The following is a 22,925-nucleotide window of genomic DNA, read 5'->3' as shown; positions in this document are numbered from 1 at the left end:
ATCGGTTACTATAGAAACCGTAAGAGTTGAGAATGAGCACCTTGATATAAAGCTGTATTTTTCTTTTTTTGTCACCATTATTTAAAGATTTTTTTTTAGATTTCACTGTAAAAACAGTTTCCAGGTCTGTTTTTTTCCCGGTTCGAATGAATTCGTTCTTTATAATGCGTGAGGTCCTAAAAGCAGAAACGCTGCATCTGCATGCACCTTAACAGATCATTTTTATTGATTATACAGGTCGTTATCTACAAGAATACGTACAGTATACAGTGCGCTATGTTTCTATTTAATTCGGTACACATACCTTAGTTACTTTAGACCACAGAGTTTCTAGCACGTCTATGGGAAGGATCCACCATAGTACTACTGCTGGCCTGATATTATTTGAAAGGTGTTAAATTAAATGCATACCACAAGAAAGTAAATAAAATACTGGCAGTAGTGGATAAAGCCAAGTACTGAAAATCATCTGTATTGCTTTGGCAGGAGAGAGAGACTGTCTGGGTCACTCTAGTCTATAGTATTTAATAACATAGACAATAAAAGTAAACACAAAAAGGGTAACAAACTGGCAACCCGATCTACTGTACTGCTTTTGGATATGACAGGACGCATCCCAATACTGATTCAAAAGGCAAAAAATGAAATCAGAATTGAAAAGAAAAGAGGTGGTGGTGTTGAACAGGATAGCTCCAGTGCTGAAAAATAGACTCTTGCCTCGGTTTAGAAGGAGAGTCTCTGTAGGATGGACTGTAGTAGGTTCATCTCGAGTCTTTCTGAGCAGTGCTTGGAGATAAAACGGCATCGAATCCAAACCTCTACAATCTGCTTTCAATGGCAAAAAGGTTGTCAGTGTCGTGTGGTTCATTTAACCCAGTGTCCAGGATCTGAGGGTGAGGATAGGACTCGGCAAGTCTACAGAGAGAGCGAGAGGCAGAACGGGAAAAAAACAAACACAAAACAACACCACGGTCACCTTTTACTGCTGGTGTGGAATCGTTATTGCTAGGGCTACGGTAGGGCCCAGGCGGACCTGCTTACGAATTATTTATCAACTGCGTAACCTTGAAACTGCACGAAACTCTTCTGAGAAATGTGAAATTTACTGTATGTGAATGTACACTATGTTTCGTTCTATCGACTGGCAGCGGTGGACGGTAAGGAAGTCAATGTAATTGAAGTATTTCCATTTGGGGAGATTTTTACTTCACTACATTTCAAAGTCAAATATCTGACTTTTGACTCAACTGCATTTTGCTGAGTCAGTTGTTCCTTTTTTATTGATTTTATTCATGGGTAAAAACTGAACTAGTCAAGCACGCAGCAAGCCACCAGTCAGGGAACTTGGTGGTATCTACTTGGCGTGAACATACAGTTCAGCAGTTTAACAGCAAGCAGAACATTTAGAGAGGAATAAATGATGGAAGAAACTCCTGACTCGGACTCGCTAGCTAGCTTTAGGCCTCATGACTATTCTAATAGAGATCAATCAGTGTTTGACTCATTAATATCATTCTATTAATAAATTGGTGTGCAAAGAGTAACAGAGTCTTTTCACATAAAGTTGATTAGGCGAAGGTTTTGTGACAAAAATAATAACAGGAACGTTATAGACATATTAAATCAGAATACTTTGAACACTTAAGTTGATTTGAAGACTCAAGTTTTAGTCAAGTGAAAGTTTAAAGGGAGCACTTTTACTTTTACTGGAGTAATATCTCTCTACTTTAACTCAAGTACATGTTTTTTTTGTACTTCGTCCTTCACTGATCGATTGTGTCGATGCGACTTGCGACTGAAGGAGCACAAATCTCCACAAACACACTCCAGAATCTTGTGAAACATCTTCCCAGCAGAGTGGACGTTATTATTAACAGCAAACGGGGACTAAATGTTGAATGGGTTGTTATGAAGCACATACGTGTCTTACAGTCAGGGGTATAGTAATACAGTCAGTATACTAATGTCCATATATTTTCGTCTTACAACTAACGAGACATCAAAGATTAAAAGCGGCAACCTGACAGCATTAACAGCTGATGCTTAACAAAAGCTTTAATCCAACTAAAACAAGACAAAAAAAAATGTAGAGATGAAAATAAGAACATATTTTTTACATTGAAAATGAGCTGCTAAAGTCACTATAGGAAGCTGGCAGCATTTACAACATCCCTGCTTTAAAGAATTATGAATAATGATGGGATGGAGGAAACCATACAGATTGATGAACATGATTAATAAAGCAAGAAAGGTTATGCCATTGGAAGGAAAGGTAATGAGGTACTAAAACTTGATTATTTTAAGACTAGACTTTATTACCTGCAGAGTACACAAAGCTATCCAAACTGCAGCTAAGGGCAGAGAGAGAAAAGAATTAGGGCCTGTAGAAATGCACAGCTATTAACTTCCTGTTTTCCCAGTCTCACTCCTGTGCTTGTTATACAAAAAAAAACATACATACAGGATCACTTTTTCTGGTGTTAACATCTTCATTTTTTTCCTTTATTTAATTTATTATAAGCAATTACTTGTACTCAGGTTCCTGCAAACTCTGAATCAATGGTTCCACTTCTCTTGGTTTCCATCTAATACAGCTGAGAAAAACTGAACGCCAAGAAAAGTGTCTCACCTGGAAAAGGCTTCTTCCAGACCATCACTGACCTCCTATAAAAAAAAGTTAATTAGATTTCCGGTTATCTGTGTTTAGTGTATGGCCAGTAGGCGAAATGATATTCTTACCCTGATCTTCTTGTGCTTCTCAAGATGGTTCTCCAGCTTCTCAGGGCTGTCCATGTGCACCTTGGAGCAATCCTCAAAATCCAAAAGGTTCTCTTTAACAGAATCTAAAAAAATGTAAAGTATATACAAGTTTTTTTTTTTTTTGCATAAACCTTTTGTCTGGTCGTTTTAATCACTTTTAAGTGCACTTCGTATTCTTAAAGAAGGAGCAATCTGGCTTGTATCCACTTGTTTTTCTAAGCTCCATGACGCTTTGCTCAAACTACGATTGGTATCAACAAGTTTCGAGACTAGTTTTGTAACCTGCCAACAGGTGGCAGCACACGGCTGCACGCACAGTCACAGGGAGCACCGTCCTGTGTACATCGGGAGCTGCTCAACTGGTGCTATTCTGACCATGTGTGTGGGGGGAACCTCCGGTACGACGTAAACAATCATTCATTGCAGAAATGATAAAGGACAAAATTAGCACCCTTCCTTAATAGAAGAATATGAGGATGACTTGGAAAAAAATGTGGGAAATGCTTTTGTTTAATTAAGAGCTGATGCGGAGCCGATTCACTTTAAATAAAGTGTGTTTACCGTCTATGTACTAACATTGAAATTTATTATTTGATACGTCTGGTTATAAGAGCAACCACGAACAGCCTGGGGGGAAAAAAAAAACGCACATTAAACTTATCAGTGCAAGTCAGTCAACGCTGCTATTATTTCTGATGGACGTTATACCCAAAATATAACAGTTTTACAGTGACGCCCCCAGGAAGAGGTGATCTGAGGATGAAAAGCCCACAGAGGTATTGAGAGAAATGCTTGTTAGAATCTCCAATATGAATGCTTTTATTGATCCTAAAACATATGATCAAATGTTTAAGGGAGATCTGGTTATTCCTACATCTCATTCCGAAATGTGACAAAAAAATATAGTTTGCCAAAATAACAATACTACAAATACTTTCACAACATATGTAACCTGTGTGTTAGAGAGAGAGAGAGAGAGAGAGAGAGAGAAAGAGAGAAAGACAGACTGTATCTTCGTTACCCTCAATTCCACTGAGCGCAGAGGCGGATATATCCGATTGTGTGTTATTACTAGTCTCCAAGCCTGATTTTTGTTCTTTCTCTGAAAATATGAGAGAAAAGTGAGATTAATCATTAAGGTCATTCAACATTTTTTTTACAAAGCACAAATAAATGTATCAGTAAGAAAGACAAATCATTAAAAGGCTTGATCTAAGATGCTCTCAGAGCTGAAAGCAAACTGGGGCGAATAGTTTCTCTTAGTGATGAACCTCCTCTGTCGAGCTGCCAGGATTCGAAGGCCACGTTGAAGGCTTGTGCTACAGTGAGTGTCACAGCCTGAGCCTGGGAAAAGCAAATAAGAGAAATAACAGTGGCACTTTTACACCATAATATTGCAAGAATGAAACATTTGCAGACAAAGATTGATGTGTGCATTCAAGAGGATAGATAGATAGATAGATAGATAGATAGATAGATAGATAGATAGATAGATAGATAGATAGATAGATAGATAGATAGATAGATAGATAGATAGATAGATAGATAGATAGATAGAGATTCTACAGACAGACAGACAGACAGACAGACAGACAGCGATTCTTTAGATAGATAGATAGATAGATAGATAGATAGATAGATAGATAGATAGATAGATAGATAGATAGATAGATAGATAGATAGATAGAGACAGCGATTCTATAGACAGACAGACAGCGATTCTATAGACAGACAGACAGACAGACAGACAGACAGACAGACAGAGCATTTACAGTAACACTAGCAAAATTGTTTTGTGTATCTTAATACCCATAACCGATGCGTTAAAATTTTAGTATAATGTTCTTCTTTATTTACAAAACAAATAAATAAATTCAATCCTCCACAAGGCCAATAACAGCTGTTACTACGACTTGTTTAAAGAGAATCTTACATCTTTCCCATCTTTAGTCTCTGCAGTATGATCTCTGCTCCCACTGAGCCTAAGATGATGTATTGGTTTGATTAAAGGTAAAAAAGAAACAAATCCCACGCAATTATACAGGAAGTCACTCACCACTTTCTTCTTGGCACAGAGGAACGCGTGACACTCCAGGGTCTCGTTTCGCTCGTTCTGGGCGATGTACGCAAACACTTTGTCGTGCATTTTGTCGGCTGTGCAGTACGATATTCTGAATGGAACGAAGTGAAGAGAAAGGTCACGGCTGAGCTGAACTGTGGAGCATTAGAGCGATTACTATTATCACAATTCTATGCATGTGGGAAGGAAAGCATTTGTAAGACTGATGATGCCTGATGATGATGACTGGTGTGTTTTAGGGCTGAAACGAAAAAAAAATCATCGAGGCAAATAATTTGCTTCGTTTAGTCCATTTAACTACACACGGTGCACTGTGTTCCATTATTATTACCGACGCACCACTCGCTAAACTCTGGAGCGCTCCGGACAGGTAAACACAGGAAATGCATCAGGATGGAAAAATAAAAGAACGAGGGGAAAATTGCAGGGATGCACCAGTTGCCTGGTCATAAAACCGAAAGCTAAAATAAAAATGCACGGTATCAAACTGAGCCTCCGATCCCTTGAGAGAACTCTGTCTAACAATGAGGAGAAGACAGAACAAGCTCGATGAACTTCAGGCAGACAGCATGGTTACCTCAGAATTGCGAGAAAATCTCGGAATTCCGAGAAAAAAGTCGGAATTTAGATTCTAAAGGATTCAGGTCAAAGAAAACGTTTCAGTTCAAACCCGTTCAAACCCACTTTTTTTAAGTAATCTGAAATGTATTTTGATATTTTAATTCGATTTTTTTATTTATATATTTTGTATTTGCATTTTGATGTAATATGGAAATTCAATGCACAGTATTCCCAGATATTCTTGAATACAATTTCAGCAATTAAATGTACATTTTTCTGAAAAGGAAACAAATTACTTGTTCATTTTAAGAGGCGTGTCTTATTTTCTCTTGTATATTTAGTATCGCTTTAAAAAAATATATTATAATAATAAAAAGAAATAAAAAAAAAAAGGACTTCTTATTCGATTATTTGATTAATCAGCGGAATAATCGGTAGAATACTCCATTACTAAAATTATCCAAAGCAACAGCTTTAGTGTGTTTTGGATTCTGTCTGCTTTATGTCTACTTTTAAACAAATGTATCTGAGTGAATTTTTACTTTCACAAATGCAGTCTCAAATATACTTAAACAAAATCAGCTCAGTCGTTCAGTTTTATTCTATATGAAGTCTACTGAAGAATCCGAGACTTTCACCTGTATATCGAGACGCGCTCTAGAAGCCGATTGGAAACGCGGTCGTGGATGAGCATTTCCTGAGGAGAGACTGTAAGCGCCACCTTAGGGAGCTTCTTGCCGCCAGCTTTAGCCTAGGAATAAACAGATTTACATACGAGAATTATTACAAAGAAGCATGAAAGATCAAGTTTGTCAACACTTTTCATAAATATAACACAGACCGATGACAAATAACTTCGATTCTTCTTGTCATGGATTCTGCACATCAAGCGATGATCACTGGTGTCACGTGTCAGTGGTGTTTTGCGTGTTCCCCTCACTTCCCCCCTCTGTTCCTGCACTCACTCTAGGCCTTGCCATAGTGGGAATGTATCTCTGTCCTTCCTAATGCAACATACGCACTTAAACCAATGAAACCACGGCTGAATTGTGCTCTGGTGTGTATCAGAAAACTAAGTGTTATTGTGAAGATGAGCACCGTTGAAACGATCCGTTTAATAGCAGCAGCCGACACGTCTTCGCCTTTGGGCTGGTCCACGAGGGTCATTCCTAGCTGCTTGAGATTAAAGGTCATGCCGTCCACAAGGGTCTCCCTCGTGTCTGTCCAGTTCTCTGGAAGCTCTGGGAAAATAGGATGATACAAAAAGGATTATGAACCAGAGAGTCCACACACATATACAGAGTACAAGGGATTAGGGATGGCTCAATACCATAATTTTGGCTTCGGTATGATAAGAGAATGTAATATCACGGAATCGATACTAAACCGATACCGTATGTGACAAAAACCTGCCTCAAAAGAAAAAAAAAAATATATCAAAATAGATTCATATCTTAATACCTTTGTATCAAACTGTAACAAGAACAAATATATAATTAATAATAATAGATATATAAAAAAATTAAATAAATAATAAATAAATAAATATATATTTGATCTAATACAATGAAAATATATTAAAATCGTATTTTTTCAGGGCAAACACATAGTGCAAACAAAATGTCACAAAAAACCTACCATTTAATTATAGTTCATAAATTTTTTTTTTTTTTTTTTTTTAAATGCAACTGAAATAACAATAAATACGTGTACATATCATTTGGAAAGCACTGCCGCCTACAGGTGAATTTCGGAACAGCAGCGTATGCAAATGTATGATATGGTACCGTTTGGTACTTTTTCAGTACCGGTATACCGTGCATCCCTACAAGGGATTAAAAATACATAGGGAGGACAGTAGGAAGAAATATTGCAAAAACTTAAAAAAAAAAAAAAAAGCTTAAAACACAATAATAACAACTCTAAACATAGACCTCAAAAGCAAAGCGGACTAGGGTTATAATCAATAGAACATTTATACTGTAGATCTATTTCATGGGTCACACACACACACACACACACACACACACACACACACACACACACCTCTGTATAAGAAACACCATTGACGTTCTCGAAAAACCAAGAATCTGATATAATTTGTAAACCTTCCTAGTCTTTTTTATGTCATTAAGTATTGATGAATTATAGCTTCAGGAACTAGAATTATGCATTAATGTCTGAATATTGTACGTTTCATTCTGTGCATTTTCTATCCACCCTGATTTCACTTCATTACCATAAACCACTTCATTATTATAAACTGTTTACATGCTGTTTTTGCACATCTTTCCTGGACTGCTGCTATTTGCTCTTTTGCACAATATTTTGTTTAAATTTTTGCTACTGTTCACTTTGTCTCTTTACAACAGGTTTACTGGCGGAGCTATTTTGTGTTTTGTGTATTGTTTGCTCTGTCTTGTGTTGTCTATACACTGTCTTGTGTTGTCTTGCACCGTCCTGAGTTGTCTTTGCACTGTCTTGTGTTGTCTTTTTGCACTGTCCTGTGTTGTCTTTGCACTGTCCTGTGTTGTCTCGTTGCACTGTCCTGTGTTGTCTCTTTGCACTGTCCTGTGTTGTCTCTTTGCACTGTCCTGTGTTGTCTCTTTGCACTGTCCTGTGTTGTCTCTTTGCACTGTCCTGTGTTGTCTCTTTGCACTGTCCTGAGTTGTCTTTGCACTGTCTTGTGTTGTCTTTTTGCACTGTCCTGTGTTGTCTTTGCTCTGTCTTGTGTTGTCTTTGCACTGTCCTGTGTTGTCTTTGCTCTGTCTTGTGTTGTCTTTGCACTGTCCTTTGTTGTCTTTGCACTGTCCTGTGTTGTCTCGTTGCACTGTCCTGTGTTGTCTCGTTGCACTGTCCTGTGTTGTCTCGTTGCACTGTCCTGTGTTGTCTCTTTGCACTGTCCTGTGTTGTCTCTTTGCACTGTTTGCACCAGGTTGCACACATGCACTGTATGTGGCGAGGACACTTTCTAGTCCTTGGCCCTGTGTTTTTCTGTTTCTGTGATTGTTGTTTTATGTTGTTGTATGTAGCATCAGGGATTAAAAGGAACGTTGTCTCATGACACTGTGTACTGCGTCAGCTATATACGGTTGAAATGACAATAAAAGCTTCTTGACTTGACTTCAGTTACATTTCTTCCAAAACATTTTCAGGATTCTCAAGAGGAGTTTTTGTCCTCCATAATGATTGCTGTGGTTCTGAATGCTTCTCTGCAGGACTGTAAAGTCTAATCTTGTTGGAAAGTCTTCGCAAAACGACTTAACGATACACGTGAGAGTTTACACCTGTATAAGACATGATGTGAACACTTTTAGATTTGTAGTCGCCATGCCAACAGTTGAAATGCCAAGCAAACAGCTACAGAAGAATATGATTAGCTTCCCTCCCTGCAGTGTGAATGAATTCTAGGAATTTTAAGCCTGTGCTCGTGATATTAATTCGTTTTTAAACTACTATAGGTAGCTTATGAGAGAGAGAGAGAGAGAGAGAGAGAGAGAGAGAGAGAGAGAGAGAGAGAGAGAAATTTATTTTACAGCTGAAGAATTACAGATCTGTAATTGGAATGTAGGTAATTAACTCATGGCTGTGTCCTAAACCGCGTACACTAAGTAGACTGACAAAACTAGTGCACTTCACCTGTCTATAGTGAACCGTTTAGACTTATTATGTAGTGCAATAACACGTTTTTTTGGACGCGGCCTGTGAACTCTCAGAAAGAAATGTACAATAAAAAGTGAAGTCAAAATTATGAACTTGAAAACACACACACACACACACACACACACACACACACGCAAACTACTTGAAACTAAACCAATGGTAGAAATGGCAGTAAATCTGCACTCACTTCTATGTTTGGCGGAAGGCCACAGCTGCCTGGAGACACTCGGACTCCGGATCACCTTTCTGGCTGATTTCAACACGTCCATCCTGAATACCAATAGATTTTTTTAAAATATAAAATATATATAAATATATTGTGTATATATATATATATATATATATATATATTCGCAGTCTCTTCGTCTGGTCCTCAGTGTGAACTTTTTCTTTTCTGGTTTGATGTTGTGCTCTAGTGGGCGGGGTTATGGCTGTCAATCATAGAAGATCAAAGGCACGTGCCTTAGGTCTTAATACACTTCCTATTAGGGATAACATTGGATTTTCTCACTGTGCTATACATTTCACTGAATTAAAACTGAAATTAAACATTGAAATGGTTTAATTTATTTTTTTATTTCATTTGATATATTATGAAATCATAAATGAGAGGAATCATGGGACATTTTATTTTAATATAATAGTTGGTAGTAATATTAATAATAATAATAATAATAATAATAATAATAATAATAATAATAATAATAATGCAACATTTATTTTTTTAAGTTTTTCCAAATGGCATTTATTTATTTTTTACTCTTGTAGAGAACATACATACACACACACACACATATATATATATTTATAATTTGGAATTTTCTATCTAATTTATATATATATATATATATATATATATATATATATGTGTGTGTGTGTGTGTGCTGGAAAATGTTTATTAAAAGGTTTTATTCTAAAGTGCTGACACTGGAGACAAAATGTAAACACATAGACATTGTAATTGTTTTTGGAGTGTCATGTCCCTGCAAATGAGCTTCGAGCACATTAGAAATGCATTGATGCAATGCTGTGATTTACGTTAGAACTAGAATTAATGTAAGCAACAGCATTTGAATGATAAAGAATTAAAAATGTAAAAATGGCGTAAATCACGGGGGGGACAGGGGGGACATTAGTTGCTGCAAAAATGCTGATTACTGATGTAATTTTCCATGAATCTGCTCTATTAGCGATTAAAATAGGACTTATCTAGTGAACGTTAGCTTGTTTACAATAGCTTGTAGCATAGTGCACTGTAACTAACACACCAAAGCCGTTTCCCATGCAGTGTTTTATTTGGGGCGACTTGGTATAATGTTAATTTAACATTAACACACAATTAGTATTTTGTTTATCTGTGCATTTACAATAATAATGATAGAAACAAAGTTTTTCACTGTGGAGACAGATCTTTATACTGTAAGTACAATTTGACTGTATTATTTGTGTCCCCCTTCAAAAATTGCTCATGAGAAATTTTATATTTATTGTCCCCCCTACTGTTAAATGAAATTTACGCCCATGCCCAGGGTTCCTCACTGGAGGAGAGAATGCACGTCAAAGCGCCCTCGTGTGGCTAATAAAAATTGTACATCATGCTAGAGTTCCTACATACAGTATCTAAATACAAGTCAAAAACTACTCCTAAAACATCTACAGCAACATGCTCAAACAAATGGATTGTTTCTTTAGTAGGGCAGAAAGAAAATAAAAGAGCAACAGACAAGTGCTTTAGTCTTTATTCTCAACAACACCACCCTCAGGAAAAAAAAAATTCAACTCCATTACATTCCACAGAAATACTTTACCAAAGGCAAAATCAGAAAACAAAACAAGTGAACAACTGAAATAAAATTTTTTGCAGCTTTAGGTGTAGAATGTTCTGCCTAGCCGAATATATAATACAATGTTTTTTAGTAAATCATCCTTGCTGCACAATGAGATTAAACCAGGTTGAGAGAAATTCAGAGCAGTCACATAATAAATTAGGGCTGTTAAGAGAATACGTGAACTGTGCAGGTTTGTTATGGCAAACGATGCAGAGAAAGTACTTGGCACTTATGATTGGAACGCTGTAACCTGGATGTTTAGTGTTGTAAACGAGTCGAACTGGGAGGAAGCCTGAAGAGAAGTACCAAGTTTCCGTGACTGAGCGTGGAGATACAGTCATGTGACAGGATCATAAACTTTTTGTGTAAAGGAAAACCAGTGGAGATCAAATCGGAAAAAGATTCAAGGCACCGCATTAAAACAGCGGTGAAATCGATCAGCTATTTCCATTTTAATACGCTTCTGCATACAAGCTTATTTTCAGTTTTGGTCCGGTTATAAAGAGAAATTGCTTTGATGGCCAAATACAATGTGTTTTCGCAAAATATCGATGCAGCATAAAATCTTTGAATACGTCGAACTCCTTCCTTTAACAAGGTGTAAACGAAAACACTGAGGAGGGAAATAAACAAACATTTAGTTGCTTATTTTAAATAGAAACTGTAATACCGCAGTTAGAATGAAACAGAAATATGTTTCAGATACACAAGAGAAAAAAAAATGGCAACCCATGATAAATACTGTTCTTTTGTGGGAAAATAATATGATAAACAGTTTTCTAACACAAAACTGTGCCACAGCACCTTAACTGAACACACAGAAAATCCGACCCAAGAAGCTTTCGTTTTTTTCCCCTGGAGTTTAAATCGACACCAAATTACAGATTACAGAACAGTGATGATCATTAAGAAAAAAATTATAATTACTAAAAAAAAATAAATAAATAAAAAAAAACCCTCACAAAGGTCAATTCAGTAAAGGGGGGGGGGGGGGGGAGAAAAAAATATATAATAAAAAATAAAATATATAAAAAAAATTAAATATAAAAACTCAAAAAGGTCACAGTACTGAACCTGGTCAAATCAGTAAGAGGTGGAGGAAAAAAATTGGAAAAAAATTAAATAAAAAAAAACCCTCAAAAAGGTCACCGAACCTGGTCAATTTAGTAAAAGGGGGGGGGGGGGAGAAGAAAAAAAAGAAAAAAAGGCATGGGGTCATTTTGAAAGCGGCTGATACACAGACGCATTGGGGTCCAGGCTGGATGGACTCGTGTCCATAAACTTTGATGAGTAGTGAGGTGAAATAGGAGGCATGCTGTTGGAGTCAGATGAATAGGTGATGCTGGGCATGACAGCCATGACCTCTGCTATCTTTTGCTTCAGCTCCTTGATCTCCTGCTCCTTCTGCAAGATCTGACCTGCACACAGATCCGATGTGTTACAAAAGAGGTGTGTGATATTGAGAAAAAAAAAATATGTATGAAAATTAAGCAATGAAGAGGAAACAGAAGCTGAAATGGCATCTCGATATATTTTTTGGGGGGATTTTATCGATTAGACGATATTCGACTGAGCGCGTTATTGTGGTATTGGGACGTTAAGGACTACGGTGGACAACTGACTCCTTATATTTTTTATATTCTTCATATTCTGAGTGGTGGTCAGTTCACAGAGATTAATCTTTTCGAATAAACTGAAATTGATTTTTTTACATTTTATGGGCTTTTTAAAATAAAAAAATAAATATTTTTTTAATAGCCAATACAAGTTTGTGTGTATAATCATTTGTTTTTTTTTCTTTGTACAGTGTTTGTTCCTTTGTAGCTTTTTTTTTTTTCCATTCTTTTAAAAAATAATTATTTTGATGGGACTGGGTTTCACTTCATCACTTAACACTATAACACCTGTAATTATTGCCTCGATTTTGGAGATCTTTTAATTTATTTATTTTTTATCAGTGTGGGTGAACCCATTTTTCGCCTGACAGCGGGCCTACGAAGACTCGTTGTCTCGCAAGGATAATGTGACATTTCAGCTGTTACCTAGCAAATGAAATCAGTATCGACAATATTCCTCTTTGCAATGCAGAAGAAACAGGAGCTGCACCTGAAGTGAGATTTCGATGTATTTACACACTGTTTAATGCGGCTCAGAGGGACATGCAATGCTTTAACCTGCATAAATAATGTTTTCATATTTTAAACATAAAATGTTGAATACTGATATTAAATTTTTTTTTTTAAAAGATCGACTTTAAATGGGAAATTAAAACGACCAGTAAGTCGATGTTAATTAGTGAGTCATTGCAATTGAACCGAATCGTTTAAACAGGTGATTCGTTCAAGAACTAAACATCATGTTGCTCAGAGATGCAAAGCAGTGCTTTGTTTGAAAATATTTTTGTTGGTGAAATAGAGCAAAAACAGGGGGTGTGTAAAACACAAGTCTCTTAATATTGAATTCTTGTTTATTGCCTTTTTTTTTTTTTTTTTAAGAGGAAGAAAAAAAAGAAGATTTTTCTTGTGTCACTATATGAAATTATATAAAACAATAAAAACATTCTGCCCCATATCTTGAATTTTGTGATAATTTTAAAAACATTTTTAGCAGTACAGCTTTACAGACTTTAAAAAATACAGCCATCAGTGTCTAAATAACAAAACTGAGTGCACCATAAGTGTCAAAACTGTGTCCGAAGTATCAATATTTTTGTGTGAGCGCCATCTTTATGTAGCACTGCTTTAATCCTCCTGTGCAGGGAATTCACCACAGCTGCACAGGTTGTTGCTGAGATCCTCTTCCACTCCTCCAAAATGACTTCATGGCACTTCTCCACCTTAAACTTGAGGAAACCCCACTTAGGTGCTCAATAGTGTTTAGGTCTGAAGACATTCTTGGCCACTCCATCACCATCAGCTTCCTCAACAAGGCAGTTGTCATCTTGAGTTGTGATCTTTCTAAAGGAAGGGGAATCTCGTTCTGCTTCAGAATCCATGCTTCCCTCAATGAACCGCAGCTCCCCAGTACCAGCAGCACTCATGCATCCCCAGACCATGATGCTACCACCACCATGCTTGACTGTAGGCAAGAAACAATTATCTAGTAGTCCTCACCAGGGGGTTGCCACACATGCTGGACTCCATCTGAGCCAAACAAGTTTATCTGAATCTTATCAGACCACAGGATATGTTGCCAGTAATTCATCCTCTTGGACAGGTTGTCTTTGTATCTCTGTATGACCCTGGTCACTGTACTGCAACTCAGTTTCAGGGTGTTACTGATCTTCGGCCTCTTTGTAGAGAGCAACAATTCTAATTCTCAAATCCTCAGAGGCTCTTTACCATGAGGTGCCATGTTGAACATCCAGTGGTCAGTATGAGAGAATTGTACTCAAAGCACCAAATTTTAACTGCTCTAATACAAGATACACAACTGTGTATGGTCCTGACAAGCAGACAAAAACAAACATGAATAGGACGTGTGTCTTTGTTGGCGGGGAGAAACAACCTTTTAACTACTGAGAATTAAAAAATACCTTGTGCAATCTCAAGCTGCCTTTTGGCATCTCCTAGTGCTGAGAAGAGATCCAGCTTGATCCTGGTCTCGGCACTCAGGCTGTTCTCCAGGTGCTGCGTTTTATCCTGCATGGCCGACAGTGCTGACATGAGGACCTCTGTGTCCTTCTCGTTCTCTTTGTACTTGTGCAATTCCTGACAAAAACGGAGAAAAGTGGAAACGTCATTTTTTTAATACTTTATAGGGGTGAAACGGTACACGTATTTGTAATCGTTTCGATACAGGACTTTCGGTTTAGTGCACGTGTGTACCGAAGGCAATCCTTGTTGCTTGTGGAACATAAATAAAACCGAGAGTTTCCTCACGAACGTATTGAGTGGCGAACCGCGGGTTTGTTTAGTCTCTGCCTCGCTCTTTAAACGCATTTTTAAAACTGATTATTAAAACTACTATGCTGATTATCTGATCGGCCCTTCTGGACCGCCCTTTATAGAGACCGCCGATCAAAGTTCCTAAAACGATTATCGGCTGATTACGATCGGAGACCGATCGATCGGAGGTCCCTTACCTAAAACCAGTCTGTACGTCTCCCACTTGTATTTATTGTCTGCGGTGGAAAGGAAAGCGGGGTTTTATTTGGGAAAAAAAGCTTGCGGCTCACCTGCACTTTGCCCTCTAGCTCTCGGAGCTGCTCCTCTTTAAACTTGAGGTCGAGGGAAAGCTTCTTACATTCGGATTCCAGCTCTCGAACTCGACTCCTCAGAGAATCTGGACACTCCCCTCTGCAGCGATAAAAGAAGTCAAGGTCATTGTAAAAATTAGGGTCACGTCATTGTGCAGGAGAGCTGTAACACCAAACGTGTGATTTCAACAAATATGATGTAGCACAAAAAGTACTCTTTGAGACATATATTATATGAAAGAGCCATAACTTGTCCCTAAACCCTCTCTTTTCCATGCTATTCCTCACAGATCTGCACCTACTTAAAGATTCATATGTTTGTAGAAGCTGTTTGTGCAGGGGCGGAGCTTAAAGGTAATCTTTCCAACTCCTCAGGCTTTACCTGGACGCAGCGGTCAGAGCGACAGCCCGGGCGACTGATGCCTCTTCTACCTTTTTCCTCTTTTTCTCATCGTTCAGCTGCTTCTCAGCCGCCGTCCGGGCCTCCTGCTCGGACTTCAGCCGCTTCTCTAGCTGAGCGATGGTCTGCTTGTCTTTCTGCTTGGACTGCACTGTGTTATGAAGTCTGATGCAAAGACACAAGGCAGCATTAACACTTACATGCGATATTTTAAAGAACAACAATCCGGTGATAACTAATTGGATATTGACCTGTGCATGGTACAAATTTTTTTTTTTGTGAGCATTGAATCCTCACTTGTTCTGGAGCAGCTCATTCTCATGCCGGAGCTGGCTGAGCTCAGCCCGAGTGTTCCTCTCGGTGCTGTTCAGAGAGCTGATCTGAGAGCGCAGCTCCTGCTCCAGCTGGCGACTCGCCTGCAGATCCGCCTTTAGCTTCTTCACGTCTTGTTCCAGACTGCACACACAACCGCAGCAAGTTTTACTCCCATTATTTGGGTGCATTTGTGGCATGCGCCAGTGGTTTGTGTGGCTTAGAACTTATTATTTTTCCCCACCACAGCTGGCAACGTTCTCAGATCCATACCTTTTCTTTTTTGCACAACTTAATCTATTTAACTTAATACTAACTACCTTGTCGTCCTTCTCATTTCTCGACTCAAAATGGTTTTCAAAAGAAAAACCCACCACTGGTCGACTCTGCACCGGGGCCATCTGCTGCTGACATTTAAATATTGTGCGGAAAAGACGGATCCAATTGGTTATACAGATGGAGAAGTCAGTTGATGTTGCCATGTGTGCCAAGCCTGATTGGCTGATGATCTGATCTGCTCGATCGGCTCGCGGTGATTGCGTGTTAATGCCAAGCGTAGATTTCACTTCGGGCAAATCCAAGTCTCGAATAATGATTTATTAGTGATTTTTCAGAGACACGGTCACGCAGCAGCTCGAGCCCAAGCATGAAGTCTCTGCTGAGAGTTCATGCTCTGCTTCTTCATGTGGTTTTCCTTTTGGTCCTCTAGTTTCCTCCACATGACTTGGTGACTCTAGATTTACTGACATCCTATTTAGTGTTAATTCCTACTTTTTAGCTCTTGATATTCTGTAAAGATTAAACGGTTAATGAAATATGAATGAATGAATATTTGGGGTCTCCGCTTTAGGTTTCTTCCTCCTGTCGTCTCAGTGAGTTTTTCCTCTTGCTATTGTCGTTAGTGGCTTCTCTTTGAAAATGTATTTATTGCGAAATTTCTCTTTAAAAATCGAATTCTGAAAAGCTGCTCTGGACAAAATACATAGTCAAAAGCACTATACAAATAGACTAGAATTGAACTACAATGCCCATGAAAACATAATAGTGCAGCATTTTTATATACAAGAATATAAAATTGCTCCTTTTATTAATTATAAACTCATTGCACAATGCTAAAGAAGCATCAGCTCACAGCTGTGTACTATAAAAACAATAATATATTCGAATAAAGTGCATGAATCCAAACCTGTAATTTAAATCACAACCATCGGATTAAAAAAATTGAAAATCAAGCAGAAAACAACAGGGAAAAAAAAGATTTTCCTGAAAAAACCCCCCAAAAAAACAACAACCTGTGTGACAAAGATAATAAATAAATTACATATTAATCTGCAATTATTAAAAAGCTTCTTACCGCACTAAAATGTCTGGTTTACTGAGCTGGTTGTTGGGTATACAGTTCTCCATCAGCTCTCGATGAGCATTCTTCCCTATGCCCTTCTGCTTCTTCTCGCTCCTATTGGACGAGGATGGCACACTGCCATTGGTGGAGCTGTGGCTGCGTGGGGAGGAATTTTTGTAATGTCTGGAACAGGAGGAGGAGGCGGAGCCTGCATCTGCACCACCCACGTCCTCCACGCACCCGTTCAGCTCGTTGTTCAGTCTCTTGCTGCTCAGGTAGTTCTCCATGTACTCAATGTCCTGCAGCTTCGACTCCACATTGTGAAGGATGTTGTTGTTGATTCCGATGCTGTGCTGGTGCGGTTTCTTAGCCCGCTGCTCCAGCTCGGGGAAAGAGATGGGCAGCTTCTTGGTGCCGTTCTGTGCCAAAAGCGTTGGATCTGCTTCCAGCATGGATTTAGGGGCTCCTAGATTGGAAGGGAGGAGAAGAAAAATAAAAAGGAGTTTGGTTCACCAATTACCGAGGAATAATGTGGAGATTTTGGCAGCCGACAACATGAGATCAGAAGTAAACATGAGGCAGCCTGATGCTACATTTCCACTTCCAAGCAGAAGAGACGCTGAATTTTAAATGCCATGCTCATTTGCATAACAATTTGCAATAAACAGGTCTATAGAGACGTCATAAAAATGGCCAGCAGCAGTAAATTTAGCAGCATGTGGTGACTAAAATAAGAACGTAGCCACACGTTACTGGTGAAAATGCTTACAAGGCGATGTTTTATAATTTTTTTCTTTACACCAAATAATTTCTTTCCATATTAAAAGACAGACTTTCTGAATCTCATCCCCATGGTCCCTTTACAGTTTCCCTTTACAGTGTAATCCAACACCTTTTTATCCGGTCGACGATGACTTCAGCTTGTATAACACATTAAAAAAAATTTCTCGCTCCAAATCATGTGTTGCTTACCTTCCTCTGCTTCCCTCTCCTGCCTCTGGAGCATCTGCTGTTCCAGAGGCAGAGCCTGATGCAGGAGCTGCATGTAGAACTCGTTCTCCTTCTGTACCTCCTGCTGCTTCCGTAGGCGCATCTTATAGCTCACGTAGCTCTTAAAGCCGAAGCCTAGCGTCACCACCGGGTAGCCAATGCTGTGAAGAGGAGAGGAATGGCTGAAAATTACCCACAGAAAAAACATTTCTGATACATTTGTAGTTAAAGTTGTGGAGCAGAAACAAGTTAGTCCCTGTGATTGCTTACATTACATCTATAAAGCTTTGTTTCTTCCTCACACCCCTTTACATCTCACTTGACAAGGCTCAGGTAACTTTTAGCAGTCATGGCAGGGTTTTTAGACACGCCTACCTCACTGGTGCACCTTCTAGCTACAATTACACATTTCCCCATTGTGTGTTAATCAACCTCAAGCTCTTCAACAGTGTTTCTGATTGGAGTATTTTTAACCAGCAGTAGTGACACTGAAGTGTTTCAGCATAGCAGCACCTGCTTGGGTTTCAACATGTTCAGCGTGGAAGTCTTTATAGTATTGTGGCTTCACTCCATCAATCAGCCATAGAGAGAGAGAGAGAGAGAGAGAGAGAGAGAGAGAGAGAGAGAGCGAGAGAGCGAGAGAGAGCGAGAGAGAGCGAGAGAGAGCGAGAGAGGAGACTTTCGTTCTTCTCATGATAGGAAGCCAGTGTCAAAGTACAGTTTAATTAATGATACATTGCACCTGGAGCTCAAGGGCCAAAGAGTGACAGCTTGGCAATGCAGGGGCTGGAGTCCCTGAGCTTCTGATCAGAAACCCAGAGCGATCATGTCCAAACAAGTTGGACCAACTTGTCTTTTTAAGACCAATGTTTCATGAATTACGTGAAGGTAAATGCAAGGAAAAGTGGTGCTCCAAAACAAAGAAATTCAGCGGTGAGGTAACCATCCAATCTTAAACCATGACTACTCATGAAACCAGAACAACCCCAACCAGAAGCACACATTTTATTATGTCTATCACTGATATGCTGCAAATCGAAATAACATCATAATAATATGTGTAAGCACATGGTATGTATTAGGGCTGCACAATATACTAAAATGATCAAAATATCAAATTATATACATATTGGAGCGACTTATTTTAATCAGAGATTAACCTCATTTTTATTTTGAGCACCTGTAGTTGATTATAGTTGGCAAAAGCCATGCAGATAGTTTTTCCGGGTTCCAGTCCGCTGCTTTTTTTGAGAGCGGCCTCTAGAGGCGAATTACTGACACCGCGTGTTTGTTTTTTCAACCCATTGCACACGGTGCATTATTGTATCACACATCACATCTGTTTTCAACATCATGCAGCACTAGTAAGAGTAAGTATAAAGCAGGCCTACAGGAAAATAAAGTAATAAATCCTGATTCCACATTCTAGAATTCATGTCTTTGTGAAAAGAAAGTCGGCAACAGACAGCTTTACCAGTGAGCAGCAAATGGACGGCACAGGCCCACGTGAAAATTTTTCAGGTCTTTGAATCGGATGGCGGCTTCGATGTAGACGAAGAGGATCCATAGAGAGACCGTGGGCAGACACACACCTCGCTCTGAGGACACAAGACAACACAAGCGAGTTAGCCAAACTCGCTCTCTTGAACAGCAATGGAAAGGTTTTCGTTTCCCATCTCGGACAGTGCGCTCATGTTAGCGACAACAACAACACGTACACAAACACGGACTCCTGAGAACGCTTACAGAAATCTCGACCATGTGGCTTTCTAGTTCTTTAGTTGCATAATATATATATATTTTTTTCGTTTCTCTTTTCTTTGAATTCGTCTTTGCTCTGGGGGGCACTGAAAGCATTTTGAAGGATTGCGTTTTTTCATTCATTGCAGCGTCACCACTTATTCATTTTTTTTGTTATTATGTTTTTAAAAGCCCCTTACAGTCCCATTTCTGGCTATTAGAGAATTAGGAGAATAATTCTTGTCATTCTTTTAATGCGAGGTTAATTATAATTGTGCGCTAAATGATTATGATGAGGGTGGAGGTAGAACAGAAATAAAAGCAGGAAAAAGCAGCTTCCATTTCAAGCGGAGGCCATAAAAAACTGCATTTGAATAAAAGGTTTTTTTTTTTAATATAGATTTTTTTGTGAGACAGACTTTTGGATTTTATGAATATTTTATAAAATAAAATTGCTGCTGGACATTTTCCAATGTCGAAGAGAAGTAAGCATGTTTGAACAGCTTGAACGGCACGTCTTGAAACCCCAGTCAAAGCAACAGAGTAGCAGAGTTTGGCTGTTCCTCATCCGGCATGAAGCCTCCTACACATCCCTTTCAGTTTCTGACTATGTTTCAACTTAGATATGAAATTGACGATTAGCGCCTGCTTGGTGGAATTGGTTATTCATACACCAGACTCCGATCCCCCCAAAAAAATGTGTCCTTTCGCCACAACAAATGTCCGACAACGAAAACATGCGAAACATTATACGCACAACAAACACGATAAAGCAATCATTACAACACGTACCTGTGTGCCAGACGTATTGTACCCAGACGTAAGTGCTGGCGGCGAAAAACAGCCATTGCATAGGGATGAACAGCAGGCAGATGATGTCTGACGTGAACGTGACGCACACGAAAAACACAGAGAACGCCTGAAGGGAAAAAAATAAAAAAAAACAGGAGGAAAAGTGCGTCGATATGCGAACGCTTTAATGGACTGGAAGCTTTTAGTAGCCTAAACAGTGCAATTTTGGATTTGCAAACAAGCTCTGAGATATGAATTCCCATAAGAAACATTATTAGCTTCCTACACTGGAATACTCACGCAGATATAAAGAAATATATATATACACCAAACCTCGTCGAATAATAATATACAATCATATTCATAGCAACTTACACAAGAACTTATTTGACAGACAGCCCATAAAAGCGAATAAAAACTGTATACACGACGTATAGAAGAAGCTTCGACTGTGCTTCCGATCAGGTATAACATTATGACCACTGGACTAATATTGTGTCGGTCCCCATTTTGCTGCCAAAACGGTCTTGATCCGTCGAGCATTAACAGCATGAACTTTTCAGCAGTTTGAGCTACGGGAGCTCGTCTGTTGGATCAGACCACACGGACCATTCTTCGCTCCTCATGTGCATCAATGAGCCTCGGCAGCCCACGACCCTGTCCCCAGGTTACCGCTGTTCCTTCCTTGGAGCACTTTTGCTAGATACTGACCACTGCAGATAAGGAACATCCCACAAGAGCTGCAGTTTTGGAGATGCTCTGACCCAGACGTCTAGACGTCACAATTTGCCAAACTCGTTCTAATCCTTATGTACTTCTAACACACAAACTTTGAGGACCACACTAACACGTGCCATGATGAGGGGATAATCAGTGATTCATAATGTTATGCCTGATTGGTGTATCCCTGGTATAACATAACCTTGTTGTGTAGACGTTACACATTCATGCATAAACACCCTTCAGGATGGCAACCGCACAATAACACACTGTTGTTGAATATTTCCCAATCCTGGGAACCTGGTCCTGATATTTCCCTCATCCTTGCACTTCCACGCTCAACAGATGATGAAACCCTTTGACACGACGACGTCACTCACCAGTCCCTGGTACCTGAAGGAGTCGTACACACTCCTGATAAAGAGCCAGAAAGGCCACAAGTACTCGAAGCGAAACTCCAGGACAAAGTCTGCCAGCAGCACCAGGGCCCACACGAGCAGGAACTTCAGGTAGAGGAAAGAACTACGACACATGATTCATACACAGAGAGCATTTTTCAGAAACATGTTTATAACAATGGGGGGGGGGGACACATTGCTTTGTGCTACACAAGGCAGATCTTCCATAGAATCGCATGCCATGATTTCATTCTGCACCAGTTTTTTTTTTAGGTTTTGTTCATAATCCAGGCCAGGAGCAATCCGTAGCTGCTATCAGGGATGAGATAAGAAACCAAGCAACCATGCCGTAGACTTATTACCTGGCACTGGCTGAACTTTGAAGTCGGCCCTCATGATTTCAGGGGGGGTTGCATTTATAATCCTTAGATAACAGTTTTTATAGAGATCATAAGTTGCAGGTCATATGATATGTAACATGTATTAGAAGTGATTTAGGAAGGTGTGATGTTTTGTTTTTATGAAGTTCTAAATCTAAGAAGAGGTTAGAAGGTAGGATCTGGAGATATTTGGACTAGGATGGTCCAGGATACAAAGCAAGTTAGGAGCTCAGGATGCTGCAAAGCACTGATTCATTGCGTTGTAGATGTTATAATGTATAATAACAGATGCATTGAGCTAAACCTAGGCCAGGGGTTCTCGGGTTAGCTAAACCTGGACCTTCTCCTGCCAGCTGGAGCTCACTTTGGAGAGGGAAGAAACAAAAGAAGCGGCTATTTGAAAGTGGACCAGCAGCGTTGCTATCCGGCGCGGCGGTGTTTGATGGAAGCGGCCGGACCGAGGCGCGTCTTCTCCCCGCGTACCTGCCGTGAATTCCCTCGGCGATACGGCTCCGCTTTACCGGCCGACGGAGCTTGCTGCAGTCCGCATTGCGCCGCTTCATTCTCTCCTCCCTCGCTTTCTTTCTTTCTTTCTTTCTTTATCTTGTTCTTTCTCTCGGCCCGAATAAAGATGTATAACTGTGTGTATTATTTATTCGTCTTCCCCCGTTCAGGTTGAGCAGAAGCAGGAAAAAAAAACCGGACCTACCGCTGACCCACGCATCTGCACACGAAATGAGCCACAACAGCGCGATAAATA

At 39.3% G+C, this 22,925-nt stretch overlaps 2 protein-coding genes across 5 annotated transcripts; both read right to left on the bottom strand.

Annotated features, from left to right (window-relative positions):
- Positions 1-202: 202 nt before the first annotated feature.
- Positions 203-9,389, bottom strand: ldlrap1a (low density lipoprotein receptor adaptor protein 1a). Of its 4 annotated transcripts, none has more exons than XM_083544417.1 (10): positions 9,252-9,389; positions 6,500-6,642; positions 6,040-6,152; positions 4,817-4,931; positions 4,032-4,104; positions 3,782-3,862; positions 2,740-2,843; positions 2,630-2,664; positions 2,320-2,351; positions 203-915 (listed from the first exon to the last, which is right to left on the bottom strand). In XM_083544417.1, exons 1-10 carry the CDS (start codon positions 9,331-9,333, stop codon positions 869-871), a joined length of 825 nt encoding a protein of 274 aa, XP_083400543.1. In that variant the 5' UTR covers positions 9,334-9,389; the 3' UTR covers positions 203-868. The 4 variants fall into 4 exon arrangements, with proteins under 4 accessions (XP_083400543.1, XP_083400544.1, XP_083400541.1 ...); XM_083544418.1 differs by having other exon boundaries at positions 2,630-2,661; XM_083544415.1 differs by lacking the exon at positions 2,320-2,351.
- Positions 9,390-10,789: 1,400 nt separating this feature from the next.
- Positions 10,790-22,922, bottom strand: maco1a (macoilin 1a). Its single transcript, XM_083544280.1, has 11 exons — positions 22,649-22,922; positions 21,768-21,909; positions 20,668-20,794; positions 19,610-19,733; positions 18,118-18,296; positions 17,158-17,611; positions 15,789-15,947; positions 15,474-15,656; positions 15,071-15,191; positions 14,429-14,603; positions 10,790-12,311 (listed from the first exon to the last, which is right to left on the bottom strand). The coding sequence occupies exons 1-11, from the start codon at positions 22,726-22,728 to the stop codon at positions 12,109-12,111; spliced, it is 1,947 nt and encodes a 648-aa protein (XP_083400406.1). The 5' UTR covers positions 22,729-22,922; the 3' UTR covers positions 10,790-12,108.
- Between the last annotated feature and the right edge of the window lie 3 nt (positions 22,923-22,925).

This window comes from Silurus aristotelis, assembly GCF_946808225.1.
Source record: "Silurus aristotelis genome assembly, chromosome: 6".
Lineage (NCBI taxonomy): Eukaryota > Metazoa > Chordata > Actinopteri > Siluriformes > Siluridae > Silurus > Silurus aristotelis.
This window is presented reverse-complemented; position numbering and strand designations above follow the sequence as displayed.

Bases quoted from the DNA above. Each gene is read 5' to 3' on its own strand.
- ldlrap1a (XM_083544415.1), bottom strand. From the start codon at position 9,333: ATGGACGTGTTGAAATCAGCCAGAAAGGTGATCCGGAGTCCGAGTGTC. The intron at 4,105-4,816 runs GTGAGTGACTTC...TGCTTTTCCCAG, and splicing joins TCTGTGCCAAGAAGAAAGTG to GCTCAGGCTGTGACACTCAC. The intron at 2,844-3,781 runs GTAACGAAGATA...ACATTTTTTTAG, and splicing joins TGCGCTCAGTGGAATTGAGG to ATTCTGTTAAAGAGAACCTT.
- maco1a (XM_083544280.1), bottom strand. From the start codon at position 22,728: ATGAAGCGGCGCAATGCGGACTGCAGCAAGCTCCGTCGGCCGGTAAAG. The intron at 15,657-15,788 runs GTGAGGATTCAA...TCTTTGCATCAG, and splicing joins AATGAGCTGCTCCAGAACAA to ACTTCATAACACAGTGCAGT. The intron at 14,604-15,070 runs GTGAGCCGCAAG...CGTTTTTGTCAG, and splicing joins AGCTAGAGGGCAAAGTGCAG to GAATTGCACAAGTACAAAGA.